The 20,024-nt window shown below is 47.3% G+C and overlaps 1 protein-coding gene across 4 annotated transcripts; it reads right to left on the bottom strand.

Moving 5' to 3' along the window:
• Positions 1–81: 81 nt before the first annotated feature.
• Positions 82–19,331, bottom strand: plekhh1 (pleckstrin homology domain containing, family H (with MyTH4 domain) member 1). 4 transcript variants are annotated; one of them, XM_052085507.1, is made up of 30 exons: positions 19,184–19,331; positions 15,795–15,857; positions 15,578–15,727; positions 15,286–15,369; positions 14,815–14,896; positions 14,639–14,746; positions 14,102–14,227; positions 13,509–14,017; positions 13,350–13,428; positions 11,501–11,592; positions 10,706–10,856; positions 10,510–10,646; positions 10,142–10,252; positions 9,958–10,044; positions 9,392–9,553; positions 8,905–8,985; positions 8,031–8,213; positions 7,854–7,965; positions 6,554–6,666; positions 6,240–6,416; positions 6,049–6,146; positions 4,705–4,882; positions 4,339–4,494; positions 4,118–4,215; positions 3,300–3,441; positions 2,929–3,083; positions 2,131–2,260; positions 1,892–1,975; positions 1,657–1,803; positions 82–475 (listed from the first exon to the last, which is right to left on the bottom strand). In XM_052085507.1, the coding sequence occupies exons 1-30, from the start codon at positions 19,328–19,330 to the stop codon at positions 320–322; spliced, it is 4,098 nt and encodes a 1,365-aa protein (XP_051941467.1). In that variant the 5' UTR covers position 19,331; the 3' UTR covers positions 82–319. The 4 variants fall into 4 exon arrangements, with proteins under 4 accessions (XP_051941467.1, XP_051941466.1, XP_051941465.1 ...); XM_052085506.1 differs by having other exon boundaries at positions 14,567–14,746; XM_052085505.1 differs by having other exon boundaries at positions 13,509–14,227.
• Positions 19,332–20,024: the final 693 nt, after the last annotated feature.

The raw sequence follows: 20,024 nt of genomic DNA on the forward strand, positions 1-20,024 counted from the left end.
TCCCGTTCTGGTCATTGTTTTTCTGTGTCTCTGGGACAGGTTGTGTCTCTTCCATTTTGTTGCTACTCGTGGTACAAAAAAATGATGGAGAATGAATTTTGTCCCATGGTCCTGATAAACACTAATAAAGATGAAAGAATAAGAAAAAGTACCTCGTAGAATCTACTTTTCTGTCACAATTTCAAACCAAGTCAAAACCATGACGTGGGAAAGGTGTTCATTGTATCTTACCGAATGATTGTTCCTTAGTAACACATTTTAGGGAGCAGGCTAAAGACAAATAAAGGAAACTTGAGCTAGGCACTTTTAGCCACGGCGGTCAGAGTAGCGTGGGGACCTTGGTGGTGTAGTTCATGGTGGGGAAGTGGCGGGCATTCGCATCCCAGTGCGCTTGGGGCTCCTGGGAGGTATTGGACGGAGCGCCCGGGGTCCAGTGGTTCATGTAGCTGGCCATGAGGAGCGTCAACTCCAGGATCTGAAGACGAGTAAAAACAGGCAAGCACAAACAGGTTGTGGACTTGCGGGTTTTTCAGGTTACGAGCTGTTGTTGCATCGATTATTAATTTTGCTCTGATTTATAAGTGCAACCATGAGAAACAAGCGCTCTGCGATGCAGCACATTGACAAATGGTGAGCAATTTTTCTAATTTCTCAACAAGCAAAAAAGAGGATTCAAGCTGTGTAATGCCAGTTGTTAAAGTTTACTGTCAAAGTACACATTCATTCATTCGCGGGGGGTGCTGGAGCCCATCCCAGCCGTCTCCGGGCAGTAGGCGGGGTACACCCTGAATCGGTTGCCAACCAATCGCAGGGCACACAGAGACGAACAACCATCCACGCTCACATTCACACCTAGGGACAATTTAGAGTGTTCAATCAGCCTGCCACGCATGTTTATGGAATGTGGGAGGAAACCGGAGCACCCGGAGAAAACCCACGCAGGCCCGGGGAGAACATGCAAACTCCGCACAGGGAGGCCGGAGCTGGAATCGAACCTGGTACCTCTGCACTGTGAAGCCGACGTGCTAACCACTGGACTACCGGGCCGCCCTCAAAGTACACATCAAATTAAAAAATAGCATGTTGTGTATTTAAAAGACAGTCCACTAGCTTAATGCTAAATGCTAACATTACGAGAAACGCATAATTACGTCATCCTTTTAGGCAACTGATATTTGAACACAAATGGTGTGGCAACACGTTACGACGTTCAAATGAATAGGATGGAGTCATATTGAGTAGGAGGCGGAGAGGACGTCATACTGTACAAACATCCATACAGTATTTTTCACTGCAGAGCTGTCTGTCTGTCTTATACTGCCCCCGGTGGCCATGGCTGGAAGCACAATGTCAATCGAATTGAATGAGAAAATGCGACAACATTGTATCATTGTTTTCATTATTTGTTCAGTTATGTCATCACTGTCCATTTTTATATTTAATATTTTTTATATTTATAAAATATATATTTTATTATAGCATACAATATTGCAGAGTTCTCTTTTTCTCTATTTTTTTTAATTTGGGAGGCTGTCACAGATGATTGGCACTTGCATTCATCTCAACAGGGAAAGATGCTGATGACACAGGTGACTTGCGTCACCTTCATGGAACGAGTGAAATGTTTAAGGCAGCACTATGATGCTGCCGGTTTACCTTTGGTTTGGCCATGGCGAACAGCAGCTTCTCCACGCTCTTCTTCCCGCATCCCGACTCTGTCTGCTGGCTGGCTACCAGCAAGAAGTCGTCGCAGCAGCCGCCAAAGGTGACCACCGACCGGTAGCTGTACGAGGCCAGCGTGTGCTAAAAAAAATAAAATAAATAAAAAATGATGGCGTTAATTCGCTAGATGCTCAGTTTGGCTGACAATTTTCCTGAGAGACAAAGCGACCATGGCGTAGTCCAACACGCAAAGCCCGTCCTCGTTAACGGCCAACCAGGCCGGGCCTTGCTCGTGAGGCGCGGGTGGCACAGCCTGCAAACACGTAAAATATTTGTTAAAAAGCAGCAAATCCTAAATGGTATTTGAAAAGAATGCACCGTATGTGCCATCACGAGTCAAAACCGAGTTCTGACTTGCGACGGACTTGACAAAGCGACATCAAAATGAGGCTAAAAAATGGTCATAACCTTGACGCTGAAGAGTTTGGCCCCAAACAGGGGCCACCCGCGCGCCACCGTCAAGTAAATTCTCACACACTCGGCCGCGCTGCAGCCGCGTAGCATGGACCACCTGGCCGACAAACGCTCGCTCAGCTCCCTGAAAAGGAGGTCGCAATATGCGGATCAAATACGACTCATTTATAAAAAAAAAAAACAACAGCGACGGGAAAGGTGTCAATATTTTCTCATTTAGCAATAATAAGTGCATTGTTTCATATGCGGGCGGCCCGGTAGTCCAGTGGTTAGCACGTGGGCTTCACAGTGCAGAGGTACCGGGTTCGATTCCAGCTCCGGCCTCCCTGTGTGGAGTTTGCATGTTCTCCCCGGGCCTGCGTGGGTTTTCTCCGGGTGCTCCGGTTTCCTCCCACATTCCAAAAACATGCGTGGCAGGCTGATTGAACACTCTAATTTGTCCCTAGGTGTGAGTGTTGGTGCGAGTGGTTGTTCGTTTCTGTGTGCCCTGCGATTGGCTGGCAACCGATTCAGGGTGTCCCCCGCCTACTGCCCGGAGACAGCTGGGTTAGGCTCCAGCACCCCCCGCGACCCTCGTGAGGATCAAGCGGTACGGAAGATGAATGAATGAATGAATGTTTCATATGCATCATACTGAGAGTTATTTCTAATATTTTGGCGCATTCACATGAGTCAAATATTTCTTGGCATGAGCAAAATGAGAACATGATTTTCATTTCTGCTCCGGTGGTCACTTTTGGGTGTACCTAATAAAGTGTCCAGTGAGGCGCAAACACAAAATGTCTGACTGACCTGAGCTGCTCGGCGCCGCAATTGTGTTTGTAGCGTTTGGGGTAGAAGCGCTCCAATGCCTGCAGGAGCAACAGCTGAGATTTGGGTTGAGGCGAAGCGGGCGAGGAGGCTGAGGGAGGGGCGGCGGCCGTTCGCTCCAGATCGCCGTGTTCCACCTGAAAAATATCATTTGCCAAAAGTCACTTTGACTCGTTCGACGTTTGACATCTTGGTTGGAATAGTTTGGGATTTTAGCTTCGTTTTTCATTCTGCTTGACGTATATCTTTCAATTCTGTGGGTTTTATTTCATTTTTAGAGCAGATTTGAGTACATTTTTTTATTAGATTTAGTGTTAGTTTGATGTTTGTGTGTCTCTCTCTCTCGATGATACCTGCGCCATGAGGGCAGCCACCTCCAGCGCCAGCTCTTTGTTGACGGGGAAGTGGCCCTGCTGCACGTTGTCATTCACCTGATGGGCCAGCAGGAGGCGCTCGCGCTCCGTCTCGCCCTTGACCTGAGAGCGGAAGCAAAGCCTGCAGGGGTGGAGGGTAAAAAAAAAACTGAAGGTTCTGGACTTCTGTTTCCATGCCAGTGCCATATTCACATTTGGTGATGAAGATAATAATACAATACAATTCATTTAGATTTTTCTTAATAATGTGGATGTCCATTTTTATGTCAACAAAAAATATGTTATTAATATGCGCACTGTCCCAATGAAAAAATCATTCATTCATTCATCTTCCTAACCGCTTGATCCTCACTAGGGTCGCGGGGGGGTGCTGGAGCCCATCCCAGCTGTCTTCGGGCAGTAGGCGGGGCTCCACCTTGAATCGGTTGCCAGCCAATCGCAGGGCACACAGAGACGAACAACCATTCGCACTCACACTCACACCTAGGGACAATTTAGAGCGTCCAATCAGCCTACCACGTATGTTTTTGGAATGTGGGAGGAAACCGGAGCACCCGGAGAAAACCCACGCAGGCCCGGGGAGAACATGCAAACTCCACACAGGGAGGTCGGAGCCAGAATCGAACCCGGTACCTCTGCACTGTGAAGCCGACGTGCTAACCACTGGACTACCGGGCCGCCCCCAATGAAAAAATGAATGAATAAATTTATTTGAACGGGATTTTCGATGGTCATACTGAGCAGAATGATATTGCAAATAAAGTTCTGCTTGTCATCTTGACTGGACTCCATCCCACCTGTTCTTGTAAGTTAACCGTACAATCCGCGTGCCCTCATTCTTCCCCGGGTGCTGCTCCTTGAGGGCCTGCTCCCACTTGGAAATAACGTCACAAATCTGGGAAGAAAAAAAATAATAAAAAATAAAATTGAAAGTTACTCTGATAATATCTGAATGTTCTACAAGATCCATTTCAACCCGTTTGGCTTTTCAAGGAAGTCAACGTTCTGTTGAGCAGACCTTGGCAGTGGGCAGCAAGCAGTGCTCCAGGTCTTTTCCGGACGGGTCATCAGTAAAGAGAGCAAAACCGGACAGCTGAGGACTCCGCATGCCTATCCTCTGGTTCAGAGTGTTGAGGAACTCCTCCACAGTGGTGGAGCCATCAAAACCCACTACCTGCGTGAAGGAAAAGGACCGCCATGACAGGGAAAGGCGTAAAGTAGTGCAGTTTTATCAGTTATCGGTTCCGGCAAAGTGATATGAGCCCTTGAACTCTAAATGTCGCCAAGAGCAGTCAGTAAGAGCAGCAAGACGCATCGGGTCGTCTTTCACCTTTTGCGGTTGACAAATGGACGAATCCGCACCGATATACATTTCGTGACTTACCTGGTAAGTGTTGTTCATAAAGTGCACGGGGATGCTGAAGGGCAAGGAATGGTGGTAGGGGTTTCTCAGAAGGATGGAGACGATCTCCATGCGTGATGGTTTGGCCTCCCGCTCGCCGTTGTGCAGCGTTCGCTCCAGGGAGCGCTGGCAATACACTGCGTACTTGCCCACGTCGCTACTGCAACCGGGGGAAACGGGACAGTCAATGGCTTCCCTCCTTACCCTTTCCCTTCTTAGTGATGTCAAGAGTTTGTATTTTAAAAAAAGGATTTGGCAGACAGAGCCACTAAGGGTGACACAAAAAGTGCTACTCTGTCCCATTGTCGTGGTGTTCCACAGGGTTCAATTCCGGGGCCCCTACTGTTTCCATTGTACTTTGTATGCGGTGATGGTGGTTTTTAAAGTTTGAGGGGGGTTGTATTTAAGACGGGCGGCCCGGTAGTCCGGTGGTTAGCACGTGGGCTTCACAGTGCAGAGGTACCGGGTTCGATTCCAGCTCCGGCCTCCCTGTGTGGAGTTTGCATGTTCTCCCCCGGTCCTGCGTGGGTTTTCTCCGGGTGCTCCGGTTTCCTCCCACATTCCAAAAACATGCGTGGCAGGCTGTTTGGACACTCTAAATTGTCCCTAGGTGTGAGTGTGAGCGCGGATGGTTGTTCGTTTCTGTGTGCCCTGCGATTGGCTGGCAACCGATTCAGGGTGTCCCCCGCCTACTGCCCGAAGACGGCTGGGATGGGCTCCAGCATCCCCCGCGACCCAAGTGAGGATCAAGCGGCTCGGAAGATGAATGAATGAATGAATGAATAATTCCCAAGATGGCAGCCCGGTAGTCCAGTGGTTAGCACGTTGGATTCACAGTGCAGAGGTACCGGGTTCAATTCCGGCTCTGGCCTCCCAGTGTGGAGTTTGTGGGTTTTCTCCGGGTCTGCGTGGGTTTTCTCCGGGTGCTCCGGTTTCCTCCCACATTCCAAAAAAAATATGCATGGCAGGCTGATTGAACACTCTAAATTGTCCCTAGGTGTGAGCGTGGTTGGTTGTTTGTCTCTGTGTGCCCTGCGATTGGCTGGCAACCGATTCAGGGTGTCCCCCGCCTACTGCCCGAAGACAGCTGGGATAGGCTCCAGCACCCCCCGCGACCCTAGTGAGGATCAAGCGGCTCGGAAGATGAATGAATGAATGAATGAATGAATGAATGAATGAATGAATGAATGAATGAATGTATTTAAGACAGCATGGAGTCCTGGAGCTTGACCTACGCTCGGTTAATGTATCATTGGGTGGATTTGATGGAGTGCTTTTGTATGACTATGACAGGTAAGACTATTTTGCAGAGTTGATGTATTTCACCTGGGTTCGGCATTTCGACGCAGGTGCTGCCTGAGGTACCAGAGGAAGTGCTGCTGGGGAAGGAAGAGCGCCACGCACAACGACAGCAGCTGCCAGCACTGCGATAAAATAATCATAAATGAACGTCTGGCAAGAGGAGGAAGAAGATGAGGAAGAAGGCGGTCAAACGCCTTGCGTCGAAAACCGCAAACCTGCGTGACGGAGTAGTTGTGCGGCGTGCGGCGGTTGGTCTGCTTGATGAGTTGGCAGTACATCTCGTTGTGCAGCTCCGGGTGTGACAGGCATACTTGCAGGGCGTTCTGCGCCAGCGATGTGTGGTAGTCTACGCACGGAGACTCCACGAGCACGTTGATGAACAGCTGGCATGACTGCGCACCACATAGTTGAAATAAATTGAAATGATAAATATCGTTTTGTAGTATGAGCATTCATTATTGTATTTTTTTTTGTGCACGCGTCGTCTAATTGATTTTATTTTATTCGATAGATGTATGCCGAGTTGCACCTTGAAGAGCTTGAGCGCTTCCGTCTGCAGGGCGTCCGAGGGCAACGTGGTGAGCGGCGAGCGCAGACCTTCCTTGGAGAAGCTCAGGGCGTCGCTCTGCCACAGGCTGCATTCTGGGAAAACGAAACAAAAAAAACAACAACAAGAACGCAAAAAGATTGGCTGTCGACACTCGGCAGCTGACACGACCAATGAGTAAGAGACGCTTGTAAACACCGTCTGCTGGCTTTAGACGCCGATATGAAAATAACTTGGCGCTGAATAAACGTCTCTCCCATTTATAGCCACGGCTGAGAAGTGCGCAGTCAATCAAAGGGTTTTGTGTTCCTGAAGAAACAACTGTGCTCAGCGCAACCTGCTCAACTCGAAGATTTGATGGGAAAAGGCCCAAACGAGGCCGCCACATCATATGAATGAAATATAGATCTACAAAGTGAGGAACCCCCCCCCCCCACGCTAGAATATACAAGTCAGATTTAACGTGGAGAAGTGAAAAGGGGTTACGAGGTTAAGTAAAGTAGCTAAATTAAATTCCCCCAAAATTAAAATGTTTTTTTCTTGAAGAAACAATTTCTCTAGAAAAACATGAGTTTTGTTAAAAAAAAAAAAAAAAAAAAACGTGACATTAAGATTAAAAAGAGATTCTTGATCAAATTGCCAGATAACATTTAAACGTTTTTTTCTTGGAAAAAAAAAGGTTTGCCGTTGAAGGACTTTTGTCAAAATTATTGCTTATTTTCTTAAAAATAATGAAACTCTCTTTTCTCAAAAATTTCACCCTAAACTTGTAAAATTGCTACTTTTTGGTCTTAACATTATTTTCGGGCGGCCCGGTAAGTCCAGTGGTTAGCACGTGGGCTTCACAGTGCTGAGGTACCGGGTTCGATTCCAGCTCCGGCCTCCCTGTGTGGAGTTTGCATGTTCTCCCCGGGCCTGCGTGGGTTTTCTCCGGGTGCTCCGGATTCCTCCCACATTCCAAAAACATGCGTGGCAGGCTGATTGAACACTCCAAATTGTCCCTGGGTGTGAATGTGAGTGCGAATGGTTGTTCGTTTCTGTGTGCCCTGCGATTGGCTGGCGACCGATTCAGGGTGTGCCCCGCCTACTGCCCGAAGACAGCTGGGATAGGCTCCAGCACCCGCAACCCTAGTGAGGATCAAGCGGCTCGGAAGATGAATGAATGAATGAATGAACATTATTTTCTCTAACCCCTCCCCTTTTTTTCACAACAGACTTGAGATTGTAGTGGAAAAAAAAATCTCAAACCTCCATGTTGGAGGTGTCAATGCGTGTCAGTCACCTGCATATCCGTCTGCGTCCAGCAGTTTACCGATGAGCTGCTCGCACTCGGTGCCCACCTTCAGGTTGCCGCCACTTCCCGCCGCCACGCACAAGTGGTACAACCATGCGTCCTGTCAATGAATTCGCCATGAACCATCCGGAAGTATTTCATAGAAGCGTGTCGCGGCGAACTGACCTTTTCCTGTTTGGTGCCGACGAGGAGGTACGAGGGGCTCTGGTTGGTGGGCTTTAGCACCAGGGTGCAATGTGATGACAGGAAGCCGCCGCGGACGCCCGCCTCGTAGTCCTCGTCTGAGTCGCACGAGCGGTCCACTTCCTGGACGGACGCCGAGCGCAGTTGCAGCTGGCCCAAGGGCAGCTGAGGATTGGAATTAGAATGTCATTTGATTGTAGATTGTAATAGAATTTTACTATTTAAGAATGTTAGCTCCTAGCTACTTTAGCATTTCCAGGGGTGACCAACATAGTTCCCGTGGGTTCCAGGTAGCCCCCGGAGGACCACATGTGTGGCCCGTGGACCCGTTCTAAAAACAACTGACGGCGATGGGACATTATAATTTTCTCGTTATGTTGGATAAAACGTGAAAAAATTAACACAGGCACATACCTCTTTATACTCATTAAGATGATCAGTGTCTTCATATAAATAAATATGATTGATGATTATTTTATTTTAAACTGTCAATAATTTGTGCACATTTCACAAGTGTATGTCTCACTGTAGCGCACTAGTACCCACAAAGTGGCTCTCAGTTTCAAAAAGTTTGGTGACCCCTGCTCTTGACAGTGAGGACTGTTAGCGTGCTAAGCTGCTAAATAGCTCAGCCTTTTCAAAGGGAGCCACCTGTTCATGGTGCAAAATAAGCTATTTGTTCTTGCTTCCCAATACAATAGTTCAGAGTTTGGAATGTTAGCATGCTAGCTAACTAGCTCCGCCCTTACAAGTTACGACTTGCTCATGCTAGTTTCGGCATTTCTTGCCACTGAAGACTGTTAGTGTGCTTGTTGCTAACTAGCTTAACTGTTATGAAATGGTGCTGATCATTTACCTTGTCTTCCTGGTTACGATAGTAATAGAAGACCTTTCCGACCAAACGGCACCACACCAGCTTGGAATGCCCATGTTTGACCTGGGCAGAAATAAAAAATAAATATTACTACAACTGAGGTCAAACATATAGGATACAGGACTGTAGCTGTTGAGAAAAACGTTTACAGCTGAATGTTATGTCTAGTACCAGAGAGGATAATGATCTTTTCATCTTTTTTAAGATACACTATACTCGACTCAATTTTATTGATAGAGTACTTTTTAGTGTCTCGAAAATTTCAGATTTTTTTTCTTCTAATCCTAAAAATAAATAAAATATTGTTTTCGTTACTGAAAAACAAAATCAACATCATGATATTTATGTAATTACTAAGTAATTAATTATTTATTATCGATTAATTAATTAATTTAATCCTGCTGTCCGTGTTTTTTATTTTTTTTTTCTCCCACTTTTCTCCATATGCGCACCAAAAAGTGGCGGTAACCTTAGTGAGCCAGCCTGTCACAGTGGGCTTGGCGGAGGTGGGCTCCACACTGACTGGGCTGCTGGCCTGAACTTTTAGGATGTTTTGCAAAACTCGGATCCACTCTTCCAGAATGTTGGGTGAATCCGCCGTCAGGTAGAAAGTCTTCTTCTCCGTAACCAACTGGAAATATGTCAGCACCAAAAAAATGGTCATCCGGGGAAAAAAGATTATTTAACAGTTGACCAGTGAGAGAAAAATCCCTGGAAACGTATTATTTTATGTATTTTAGTGTGAAAAGTGGCGATTTATTTTTTACCTTTCATACATGTCCAATGAAAATCAACAAAATCTGTTGAGTTTTGTCTCACCACCCCCCCCAAAAAACCCCCCACTGAATTCTTGTTTTTTTAATGGTCTCAAAGACAACACACAGGTCCAAACATGCAGAGTGCTTTTAAATAAAATCCTCTAACTCAATATGACAAACAAAATACTTGTGCTTTATTAGAAAAGGGCAACAAACAAGAGCAGCTTACGACAAAAAGCATTCCGAACCAAAGTGAGCCAGAAGGTGGAAAACGTACTTGAAAGGTTTGTGCTCCTTCTCCACGTACGATGTGGCAGGACGAGTTGAGCTCAATCTGACCTTGAGGTTTCCTGATGACGTCGCTCTGGAAACATCACACATGCACAGACATATGGAAGAAAGTTTTGGCGTTTTTATTTTTTTTTTACGCTGTGCCTGGTACGCAGACGGGGCCGACTCACAGGAGATTTATAGTAGAGGATCTCTCCATTCCTCAGGATAAACCAGCGACGTTTCCATGCCTTCACCTGACTGCTCATTTTCAGAAGGTAGCCGCACTTCTCCAGCGTCTCCTGGACACAACAACACCACGTCATCATTCTGATTTGATATTCTGAATTCTGATAAAATAATTCATTTTACACAATGACAAAAAAAATATATATATGAACAAAGATGTTTCTTTTCGGCACAGATGATGATTTGTCAGTGTGTCCAACTGTCATAGTATAGTGCCAACTACTGACGAGGAGGACTTACTACGTAGCAGCATCCTACATGAGTAATATTTGTAGTTATGTTCCCCCCCCCCCCCCCCATGAATACTCACAGGCCCGTTGCTTTCACAGGAGTAAGACGAGGTCCTCTGGACTTTGTGTTCTGGTTCCGAGTAGTCACTGTCCAGGGAGCAGGCGTCGGGTGGGATGGCATAGTCACTCTCTGAGCTGATGGACGACATGGACACACCTGGAAGGAACGTCCGATGAAATGCATCCTTCAGCGTGATGAAGTGATTTTTCTCATACCTCTCTTGACGGCACGTGGACTCCCAGGGACGCCGCCACGCTTGTCTGGACTCAGCGTGGAGGTCCGCAAGCTGGCGAGGGAGCCGCTGTCATCCTCGGAACTCGAATCGTCGTTATCCCGCAGGGGCACCGCGCTGATCTGAGTGGCTTTCTAAGCACATGGACATGTGACCATGTTATTCAATTCATTCTAAAATAGTTTAAAAAAAAATTCTACCTCCCGTTTATTTCATGTGTAATTCCACTATAGTCCACTAGATGGAGGCGCACTATTATATTATACGTTTGACGCTGTACAGCTGGAAGAACAGTGAAAACAGGACGGATCTCTGAAGAGTATTGAACGTGAAATCCTCTTCGATCCTGTTTTTTACGCCTACAGAAAGGTCAAGGTGCAGAACCTGTCCTTCGTTGTTAGCTGAAAAACTTCTCGACTGACTATTTTCATGATCTAGCTAATGCCATAAAGGTCTTACTTTGGTCCCATCTGGTGGAAATATGTTGTTATTGTTGTCTGTAATCCCTCATGCTAGCGTGTTATTTAGGCTATTATGCTAGCAAATACTTTTAATGAGCATCATCTGAAGGTAGTCTGCTTGGGTTGAATAATCTAACGATTGAATACAGTAGTTTATGAAACACGGTTGATGTTTGTGTACATGGTAGAATTGTGGTTTGACGCGTTGAGATCCTTTCTGTTTGTACTTTGCTGCTTGTGACATCAAAACAGAAAACTCAAACATAAAATGTGTGCTTTGCCTCAGGAAAGGTTCAAAACAACAATGGCTGACTCACCCCTTTAAGTGTGGTGTACACCGGAACGCTGATGTTCTTGTAAATCAGCTGCGCAAATGGACTGGCCGCTGGGCACGGGGGCAAGATGGACCCTAAAGGCAAATCGACGCTGGTTAGTTCGTACAGCCGACCCGAGTGGATGTTTTAAATGCTAAAATATCCTTGTTGTTCTTAGACGTCAGGTTTCAAATGTACAATGAAAGAAAAATTCTAATTAAAATAATAAAATAGATCAATTTTTAAAAATTAACATTCCTGAATAGAAAGGTGCGTTTTAGCGGTTCAGGAAGATGCCATTTCTCACTTCTTTGAGCCAACGCAAATGGGGATCGAAATGCAAAATGTTGACATTTTATTTTCATTTCATTTATATGACATATATGTTATTATTTGTTATAAGATAAGATAAGATACCCTTTATTCGTCCCACACTGGGTATATGTTATATTATTATGTTATAACATATAACATATATTATATGTATATGTTATTATATACACGCATGTATTCTAAATGCAAGTTTTGCTACTGTATTTAATTTATTTTAAAATATTTATTATTTGAATATGTTTATTTTCACTTCATGTTGTTAATTTTAATTTATTATCATATTTTTTCTTTCATTCAAAATATTTATTAAAATTGAATTTTCATTCATATTTGATTCATGTTAAACGCATATATTTATTTGAATCTCATCAAATATTTGTATTTTATATCAACTTGGTATTTGTACTTTATATGTTTTATAATCGAACTAGTAACTACTTACTTTCATTTCAAATGCAAATTTTATGTCACAGACACTGTGACTAAAAGCCACAGCAGCGCCCAAGTATCTTTGTCTTAAATGGGACACAAAGCAGCTGATCATATGGCTTACTGTCCATAAAGCAACACCGTAAACACCTTTCAGAGGGTTACTCTACTCTGGTGTGTCTGGAAGAAAAAATAACTTTTAATCCGGGCAGCTGGCACCACCTGCGCCTCTGAGACAGACGATCCTGTGGAGGTGCGATATTGTTCCTGTGACGTGACATCACCCATTCAGACGATTGAAGCCCTAGTGTTTTGAAGCTGAAGTTGAGGAAAAAAACTAACAAACAAACAAACAAAAAAAACACGCCGAGTGGCACCCGCATCATCCTCAGCAGCTCTTAGCAGTGCTGCCAAGCATCCAGCTCAACACAAGGATCGACGTGGCGATGGAAAGCATAATTACAACCGGGCCTCGTTCCTTTCATTGCCCGTGATTAAAAAGCAGCTATCCCACCGCCTTTCCGCTAAAGAGCCTCTTTCTTTAAGGGGAGGGAGTGTCTGCAGCCCAAGATGAGCCCACACCTGCAAAGGTGCGCCTGGCCTCGGGCCGCAGGAAGTGACTTTAAAGGCCCTGACGATGTATCCCAAGCGACCACCCTGCAGCGCTGGAGTGGCTGCTGAATGATCGGCCACCCAGGGATCACACCGCGACTCACAGCAAGTGATCATCAATTGCCGCTGTTGGGTGAGGTGAATAAACTCACTTTGAGGAGTGTGGCTGCCATATGTTTGGTTTGGTTGAGAAAGCGTCTTTTTGCTCAGTGGGACATAGATCTGACAGTCATCCACATAGCAGTGGAAGGAAATACCATGTTTCCTTAAGATGGAACCCAATGGGAGCAGATACAGTGAGAACAGCAGAGGCCCCAGAATTGAGCCCTGTGGAACACCATATGACAAAAATCTTCGAGACTTGGGGTGATGCGGTTGCAGAGGTTAGGAGGATGTTGTTGCAAGTGGTTTTACAAAGTTTTCTTAAGTGGCATAGGGAATGCAAGTGAGTGGTTAGTGTTTGGGGGTAAGGACTCACCTCGACCGGGGCACCTGGCTCCAGGAGACGACTCAGATACTCTCATTCCAGCCTTGGCCACGGCGTAGATTCGACTCTCCTATGGGGAGTTAATCGGTTCCGTTATCACGTCCACCCCAAGATGCAAAATCCAAATGAGTTCGCATTAAGCTCGCCTACCCATGAAGGGAAGCGATGTAAGGGAGGCGTCGGTGGTTTCAGAACATCAGGCTCCAATCTCTCCAATTCTTCTGAGCGACCCACAAGAGGGAGCCCGTCCCGCTGCGTGGGCTCCTCTGATCCAGACCCTTCCACTACGCCGTCCATGCTATCTGGGAGCTTGTCGTCAATGTCCGTTTCCTCGACGGGATGGGAGAAGGGCGACGTGCTGGCGGTAAGGGTGGAGCAAGTGGACGGCATGATGTCGATGCTGACTAGCTGGTGGAGTCGGTCCAGGCTGTGCTGGGGCTGGCTGAAGTGCTTCTTCACCAGCTGGATGCTGTCCCGAGGTGTGAGCGGAGTCCGGATCTTGGGCAAAGTCAGGCTGGCGACTGACTGGGGACCCGCTGCCTGGGCGGGATTGGCAAAGGGGTTGTTCGTAGAGGGCGAGCATGGCACAGATGCACTTTGGGTCACGTGCCGGAGGGAAGACTTTGAGGAGCTGGGGGGTCCTTGGTCCATCTCGTACGCTGAGGAAGAAGATGAAGATGACGAGGACGAGTGAAGGCACTGGGAGCGGAACTTGCTGTTCAGTTCGTCTGAGTTGTCTTTACCCTCGGAGCAGCTGACGGGTTCTGGTCCGGGGTTGTTCCTGCTTTGGTCTTGTGAGTGAGGATTGGGGTTTGGAATGCTGCCTTTGCAAATCCCTTTACGGGTGAGTTCTGGAGATCTTTTCAAATCTGAGAGCAAGAAGAGATCGGTTCAATAACTCGGGGAGGGTGCGATAGGTGACCGCACCCCAAGCCTAGAAAAGAGAGGACATTGCCCCACCACTCATTTGGCAACGGGACCCTGAGACGCCCACTCTCCTTTTGTTATTGCAGAACTACCGATCGCAACCGCACATCCCTGAGCCATCAACAAATTCGTGAAACGACCAGGTGCCCCTCCTCCCACAACATCACACTTCCTGAGCTCCTGTCGACTTGGTAAGTGGAAGAGCCAAGTCCATCCCATAAAACTCAAATTATAACCGTCAGTCAATCACAGGGCAGTGATAGACACAGATGAGCAGTCACCCGTTGGCAAGTTCTTGGCGGCTAGGCGGGCGACCGCCGGGCTCCTGCTGTCATCTGATGAGGGTGACGTACCGGGACCGCTATGAGGAAACAAGGGACTGCTCCGTCCCGGGTGGACGTCTGTCCTGGGGGAGCTTCCGGGTGACCCAGCGGGATACGGGACCGGTTTCTCTAAAAGAGCTGAGGGACGACACGACACTCGTCAGCTTTGTATGCAGAACCAGGTGAAGGATGAGATCTTTGCCGACCTTGTAGCTTGTCCTGCAGTAACCTGATCTGCAGCGTCTGCTTCCCGTTGGCCTCTTGAAGTTGCTGGTTCTCTTGCTCCAGCTAGAGATAATATACGATGGGCTCTATTTTCATTCATACGCAGAGTTAGACGGACGCTGCTGACTAGACGAGGCGTTGCGCACAAATTGGGCCCTTGGGTCTTGATTCACGAAATGCTTACGCATGCAAAAAATTGGCACAAACTCGACTGCTCGCGTAATAACGCAACCAGCATTGATTCTGCCAAATGTCCAAAAATGCAACACGGTTCAATCTGTAACACTTCCAATTCCATCATTTCAAACTTCCTTTTGTATCTGCAGCGCGCTGCCAAATTTGCAGAGGTGGTAACCAAAACCTTTTGCAGACAGTGGTCAGCGACATTTTTAAATCTAACGCCAATTGAGCACCTGAATTGTCCACAACGGGACGCCACCGCTCACACATACCTCTCGGAGCTTTATCGTCACCCAGTCTTTAATCTTGGCCGCCTTCTCCTCAATGATTTTAGCCTCCTGGGCTCTGACTACGATCTGGACGAGGGGAAAAAAAAATGACATTACGTATGGACCAAACCAAACCGTTTTGCTACGGCAGGGCTTCTCAAAATCTTGAGGTGCGGGGATTGACGGTTCTTAGACATCAGTGTGAAGAATGTGATATTTTTTTGCAAACTATTTTGCAGAGGCCAAGCTGGATGAGAACGGCGAATCGCGTGGGAAAGTTCCACTTCCGTCACACCTGTTTTTCGAGTTGTATCTCTAATCTCTTGATGGTGGCATCTTTTTCTTGGACCCGGGCGCTCAGGTCTTGATACTTCCTGTTCAATAAGCTTTCGGACCCTCTGTTTTGTACGTTTGCCGACTTGAGTTTTTCCTCCATGGTGTGGATCTGAAAAAAAGTTGGAAAGAGTTGAAGCCGAGGAATGAAAAGCAGGACAAAAGCTGGCCTCTTTCACCTGTTTCTCCGCGTTCTCGGCACGCCGGTCGGCCTCGATCACCCGCTGCTCCAACTCCTGCATCTGAGTCAAAGACACAAAGGCGCCCGGGGGGGTTACCATGGTTTCACGCGTCAGGGGTAGAACTCTAGCATGACCCCCCCACCACCGCCCTCTTTCTCTCTTCCCTCGGAAGCGTGTGGGAAAGTTCAACATGGCCGACAGACGTGAAAAAGTCCTCAACGGTAAGTAATCGCATTTTGTGGACCGCCAGACATGTTCCGCTACGCAATAGCTGCTGATCAAAGGAGAATGCAAACTCAAGCGTGGTGGGGAAATGTTTTTTGGGGAAGGTTAAAAGGTAAATCATAATTGATTTGCAAAATCTTCCACAAAAACATGACGAGCGCAGATTTTGTTTCGCGGCGAGTAGTGAGCGGAGGTGCCATGTTGGCTTGACTTTTGTCCTTCAGTGGCTCAGCCCTCACTTGAACGTAGCCCCCGGTCGGCGTGAGTGGGCCGAGGTTGCCGCTGAGCGTCTGCGACCGGGTCAAAAGCCTCGCCGGCGAGTCAGAGGCTTTGGCAAAGCAGAGCGAAAAGCACTCGAGGGCGCCGTGGGTGGTCACCCCCAGAGCCTTCTTCAACCTTGTTGGACCTTGAGTCATGCAGCGTGGGCAAAGACGTGCGCCAGTGTGGATGACGAGAATTCAAGTCCCAAGCTTGGAACATTTGACTCTGTTTGCCCACTTGTCCATTTGAATGCAGCAGTTGCGCTGTCACTTGCTGAGTGGGCCTAAATGCGTGTGCGGCATCAAGCGTCGGACTGATGTCAGCACAGACGCACAAACTGTATCATACTTTGCGATCCATCTAGCATGCCAGATCACACAAGAAAGAAGAAAGAAAGAAATATCATATGGGCTGTATAGAATAATAAAGTATATCATCTGTGATCCCCTCTGAGCCTCAGCTCAGCTGTCGATTCCTGTCCGGTCCGCAGACCCGAGGCATCGGGCAAGTGCGAAGGGGCGCAGCAGCACAGAGAGGTAAGGTGGCGCGAGGCCGTTTCAAGATTTGAAAACAATCTGAAAAAGAACTCTAAAATGCAAAGGGAGGCCAGAGTAGGAATGATGTGCCCCCTGTTACGAGTACCGGTCGAGAAATGAGCAGCGGCATTTTGGACCAACTGGAGACGCTTTGTGGAGGACTGGCTGACTTTTCATTGAAATTCAAGAAATTCGGTGCCATCCAGGTCACAATTTCCTCCAGACATCGGGACATACATCTGAAAGTCATCCACATAGCAGTGGAAGGAAATACCGTGTTTCCTTAAGATTGAACCCAAAGGGAGCAGATACAGTGAGAACAGCAGAGGCCCCAGAATTGAGCCCTGTGGAACACCATATGACTTTTGTAATTGTCCAAGGGGACAGTCAGTCAAGTTTAGTCTTTTTACAAACATGACAACATTCCATTGTCACACACCGTCGCATACGTGTATAAAGTCCAATTAGCTCGAGTGCGTGTGAATGTCATGCACTTATTTTCTGTTCCTCCATCAAATGCATCCTCAACCAACTCCTCACATGGCCTTTCTGCCTTCCTCACTCGGGGAGATAAACGCCGTGTCACTTTGCTTTTTTTTTTTTCACTCACGTTCCTAACACCGCCTTTTTCTTTTTTTTTTTTTCCACACCAAAGTGGGTCAATGTGTAAAACACTCCTAACTTGGCAATAGAAACTAGATGGAGACCATGAAAAGCAGCCCTCACACACACACACACACACACACACAAAGCAATAACATGACGGAACGGTCGTCGCTCAACAGACCATCTCACGCGCGCCCACGCACACAAATCCCGGTCGCCGCATCGAGTGTTAATGTTGCCCCTATTTGCTTTGCCCATAACGTTACCTTTGATGACATCCAGAGGAAGTGAAAAAGAAAGAAAACGGGCGTCACAGTGCGTTTAAGAAAAACTCGCAAGTCCCAAACGTGACATTTCCGATCATTGAAACGCCCCTTCGGAAACTCGACGTCACACAAAAACGGCGGTGGCCATCGTTCATGTCGAACGTTCAATAAAGCTCGTGTACTTGGGTGTATACGCAAATGCCATGCTACATAGCACTTGGTTAGCGTGTATTTCCCAAGCTATATGCTACTACAGTCTTCCATATTATAGCATAACTAGCTGGTTCGCCGCCCTCCGGGCGGCTCATCAGCTAGTTCCTGCGGAAGGCTGGTAAGGTGGGCCTTCGGCCCACAAAAGTGTTGTTGCTTGGTTCAACTTTTTGTTCATCTTCATTGCTTATCGCGAAAATAAAGAGATGTTTAGCTCTACTAAATAACTAACAATTTCATTGCAATGCTTGTGGGTAGACAACATTTTTGCGCTAAGATGCCCGCGCGATCGTAGTGAGCCACTGCCTGAGCGGCGCAGTGGCGGCGCGCAGCGGCGCGGTGAAGTAGGTACGTTTTGAAAAGGGACAGACGGAAGGACAGACCGCGTGCGGGACGACGCGCAATATATATATAGATAGTCGCTATTAAAATAGCCTACGACACAACGCTACGTTTTCTCTACGATACTACAGTCGACCAAATTCGGTGATACGATTACGATATTGAACTGAAGCGGGATTACCGTAGCATGCTATCATTATTGAGAAAGTGTCCTGTAAGCTACTAAATAATTTTTACGAAGCTATACCACGCTTTATTTTAACGATACAATGGCGATATCGCAAGTCTTGTACTTGTGATGCTGATGATCCACTATGGACAATAATTGTCTAAGGACATTTTTTTTTTTTAATCTCGCTTTTTGGACAAGCGGGATCAAATCGGGAGTAGTCACAATCTGGGCAAAGGAAACAAGCTTGACTCCGGATGGGAAGCACCACGGTGACTTATGTTAAAAATTAAAAGCGTGCAACCAAACTCCGGTGAGACACACTGACTGGACGCCACAGTTTTTGCCCAAACACTGACTCAGGCGATTTAATCGTTGCCTCGTGCGCAAACACTTATTCACAGTGCTACTGTGGTCTGTGCACGGTTTTATCTTGTCTAGTCACGGAAAAAAGAAAAAAAAAAGAAGGCTTCAAGTTGAGCCACCAAAACGTTTCCACCGTTCCGGGGACTGGATTGTCTCATGGAGACAAAGAGGACATTTTAGCTTGTTTTGTAAAATCTCGCTTCAGTTACTTTTTTTTTTAAAGGTTGTCGACAAATTCAATATTTCAGCTTTTAGTTAATTTGTTTGTTTGTTTTCGTGAACAATACCATCACCAGAATTCTACAATTCCGGGACCGAGTGTGAAATTGAACACTCGACACTCATTTGACCCGCACAAATTCCGCATCCGGGATCACCCACGACGCCTTTCGGTCCCCTTCATACCTTCTCGGCTAGCAGCTCCCGGATTTTCCCCGCTTGGAGTCGGAACCTCAGCAGCTGCATCTCCAGAGCCACGCAGCGCTTCTGCCAATCCACGCCGGAGGCTCCCACGCGTCCCGCGGCGGCGCCGCCCTCCAGCACGTCGGCCATGGCCCCGCGATTTCCTCTCGGACTGTAAATGAGAGTGCGCCAGAGTTGCGCTTATTTCAATTGTGCAAGGTGGTGCTAACTGGCGAGAGGAGTCACTGCATTTGTTACGGTATATGACACGAACATGACGTTGGGGATCGAGTATGCAGTTGACTTTTTTTTGGGGGGGGGGGGGGGGGCTGTGGAAAGTTGAAGGTCGGTCTGTCTTCCGATTTCTATTGCGCAAGGTGCCGTTTTTTTGCATTTAGCTCCTCGGGTGGAGGTGCGCGCCACTCCATGCCGTTTCCTTGAGCGAGCGCGGCATCTGTTTTCATTTACAAGACAAGAGTCATTTCGCTTCCGTCCTGGTTGATTCAGTGCGCAAAAAAGTGCGGCGGATGAAATGAAAACACTTCCTCCCCGTGACACGCCGGAGAGGAGCGCAAAGGAACAAAACAGCTGGAGCGAGTAAAGCTTGAAACTTTATTTCCATTCCCCCGCATGCCCACACACAAAACCTCAGCGGGGAGGATGTGCCTTCGGTGGGGGCGGGGAGGTGGGGGGAGTCGGGTTCATTCGCTCCCAGGCCGGCCGTCCAAAGCGGGTCAGCTCTGCCTCCTAACCCCAAACCTCCTTCCTCCCTCCGTCATGCAATCCCTTCTTAATTACAAGGCAGGGCTGAAACTGGATGCTAGTCCGGTCTGGCACAATGGTG

The sequence above is a fragment of the Hippocampus zosterae genome, chromosome 14 (assembly GCF_025434085.1).
Source record: "Hippocampus zosterae strain Florida chromosome 14, ASM2543408v3, whole genome shotgun sequence".
NCBI classification, from domain to species: domain Eukaryota; kingdom Metazoa; phylum Chordata; class Actinopteri; order Syngnathiformes; family Syngnathidae; genus Hippocampus; species Hippocampus zosterae.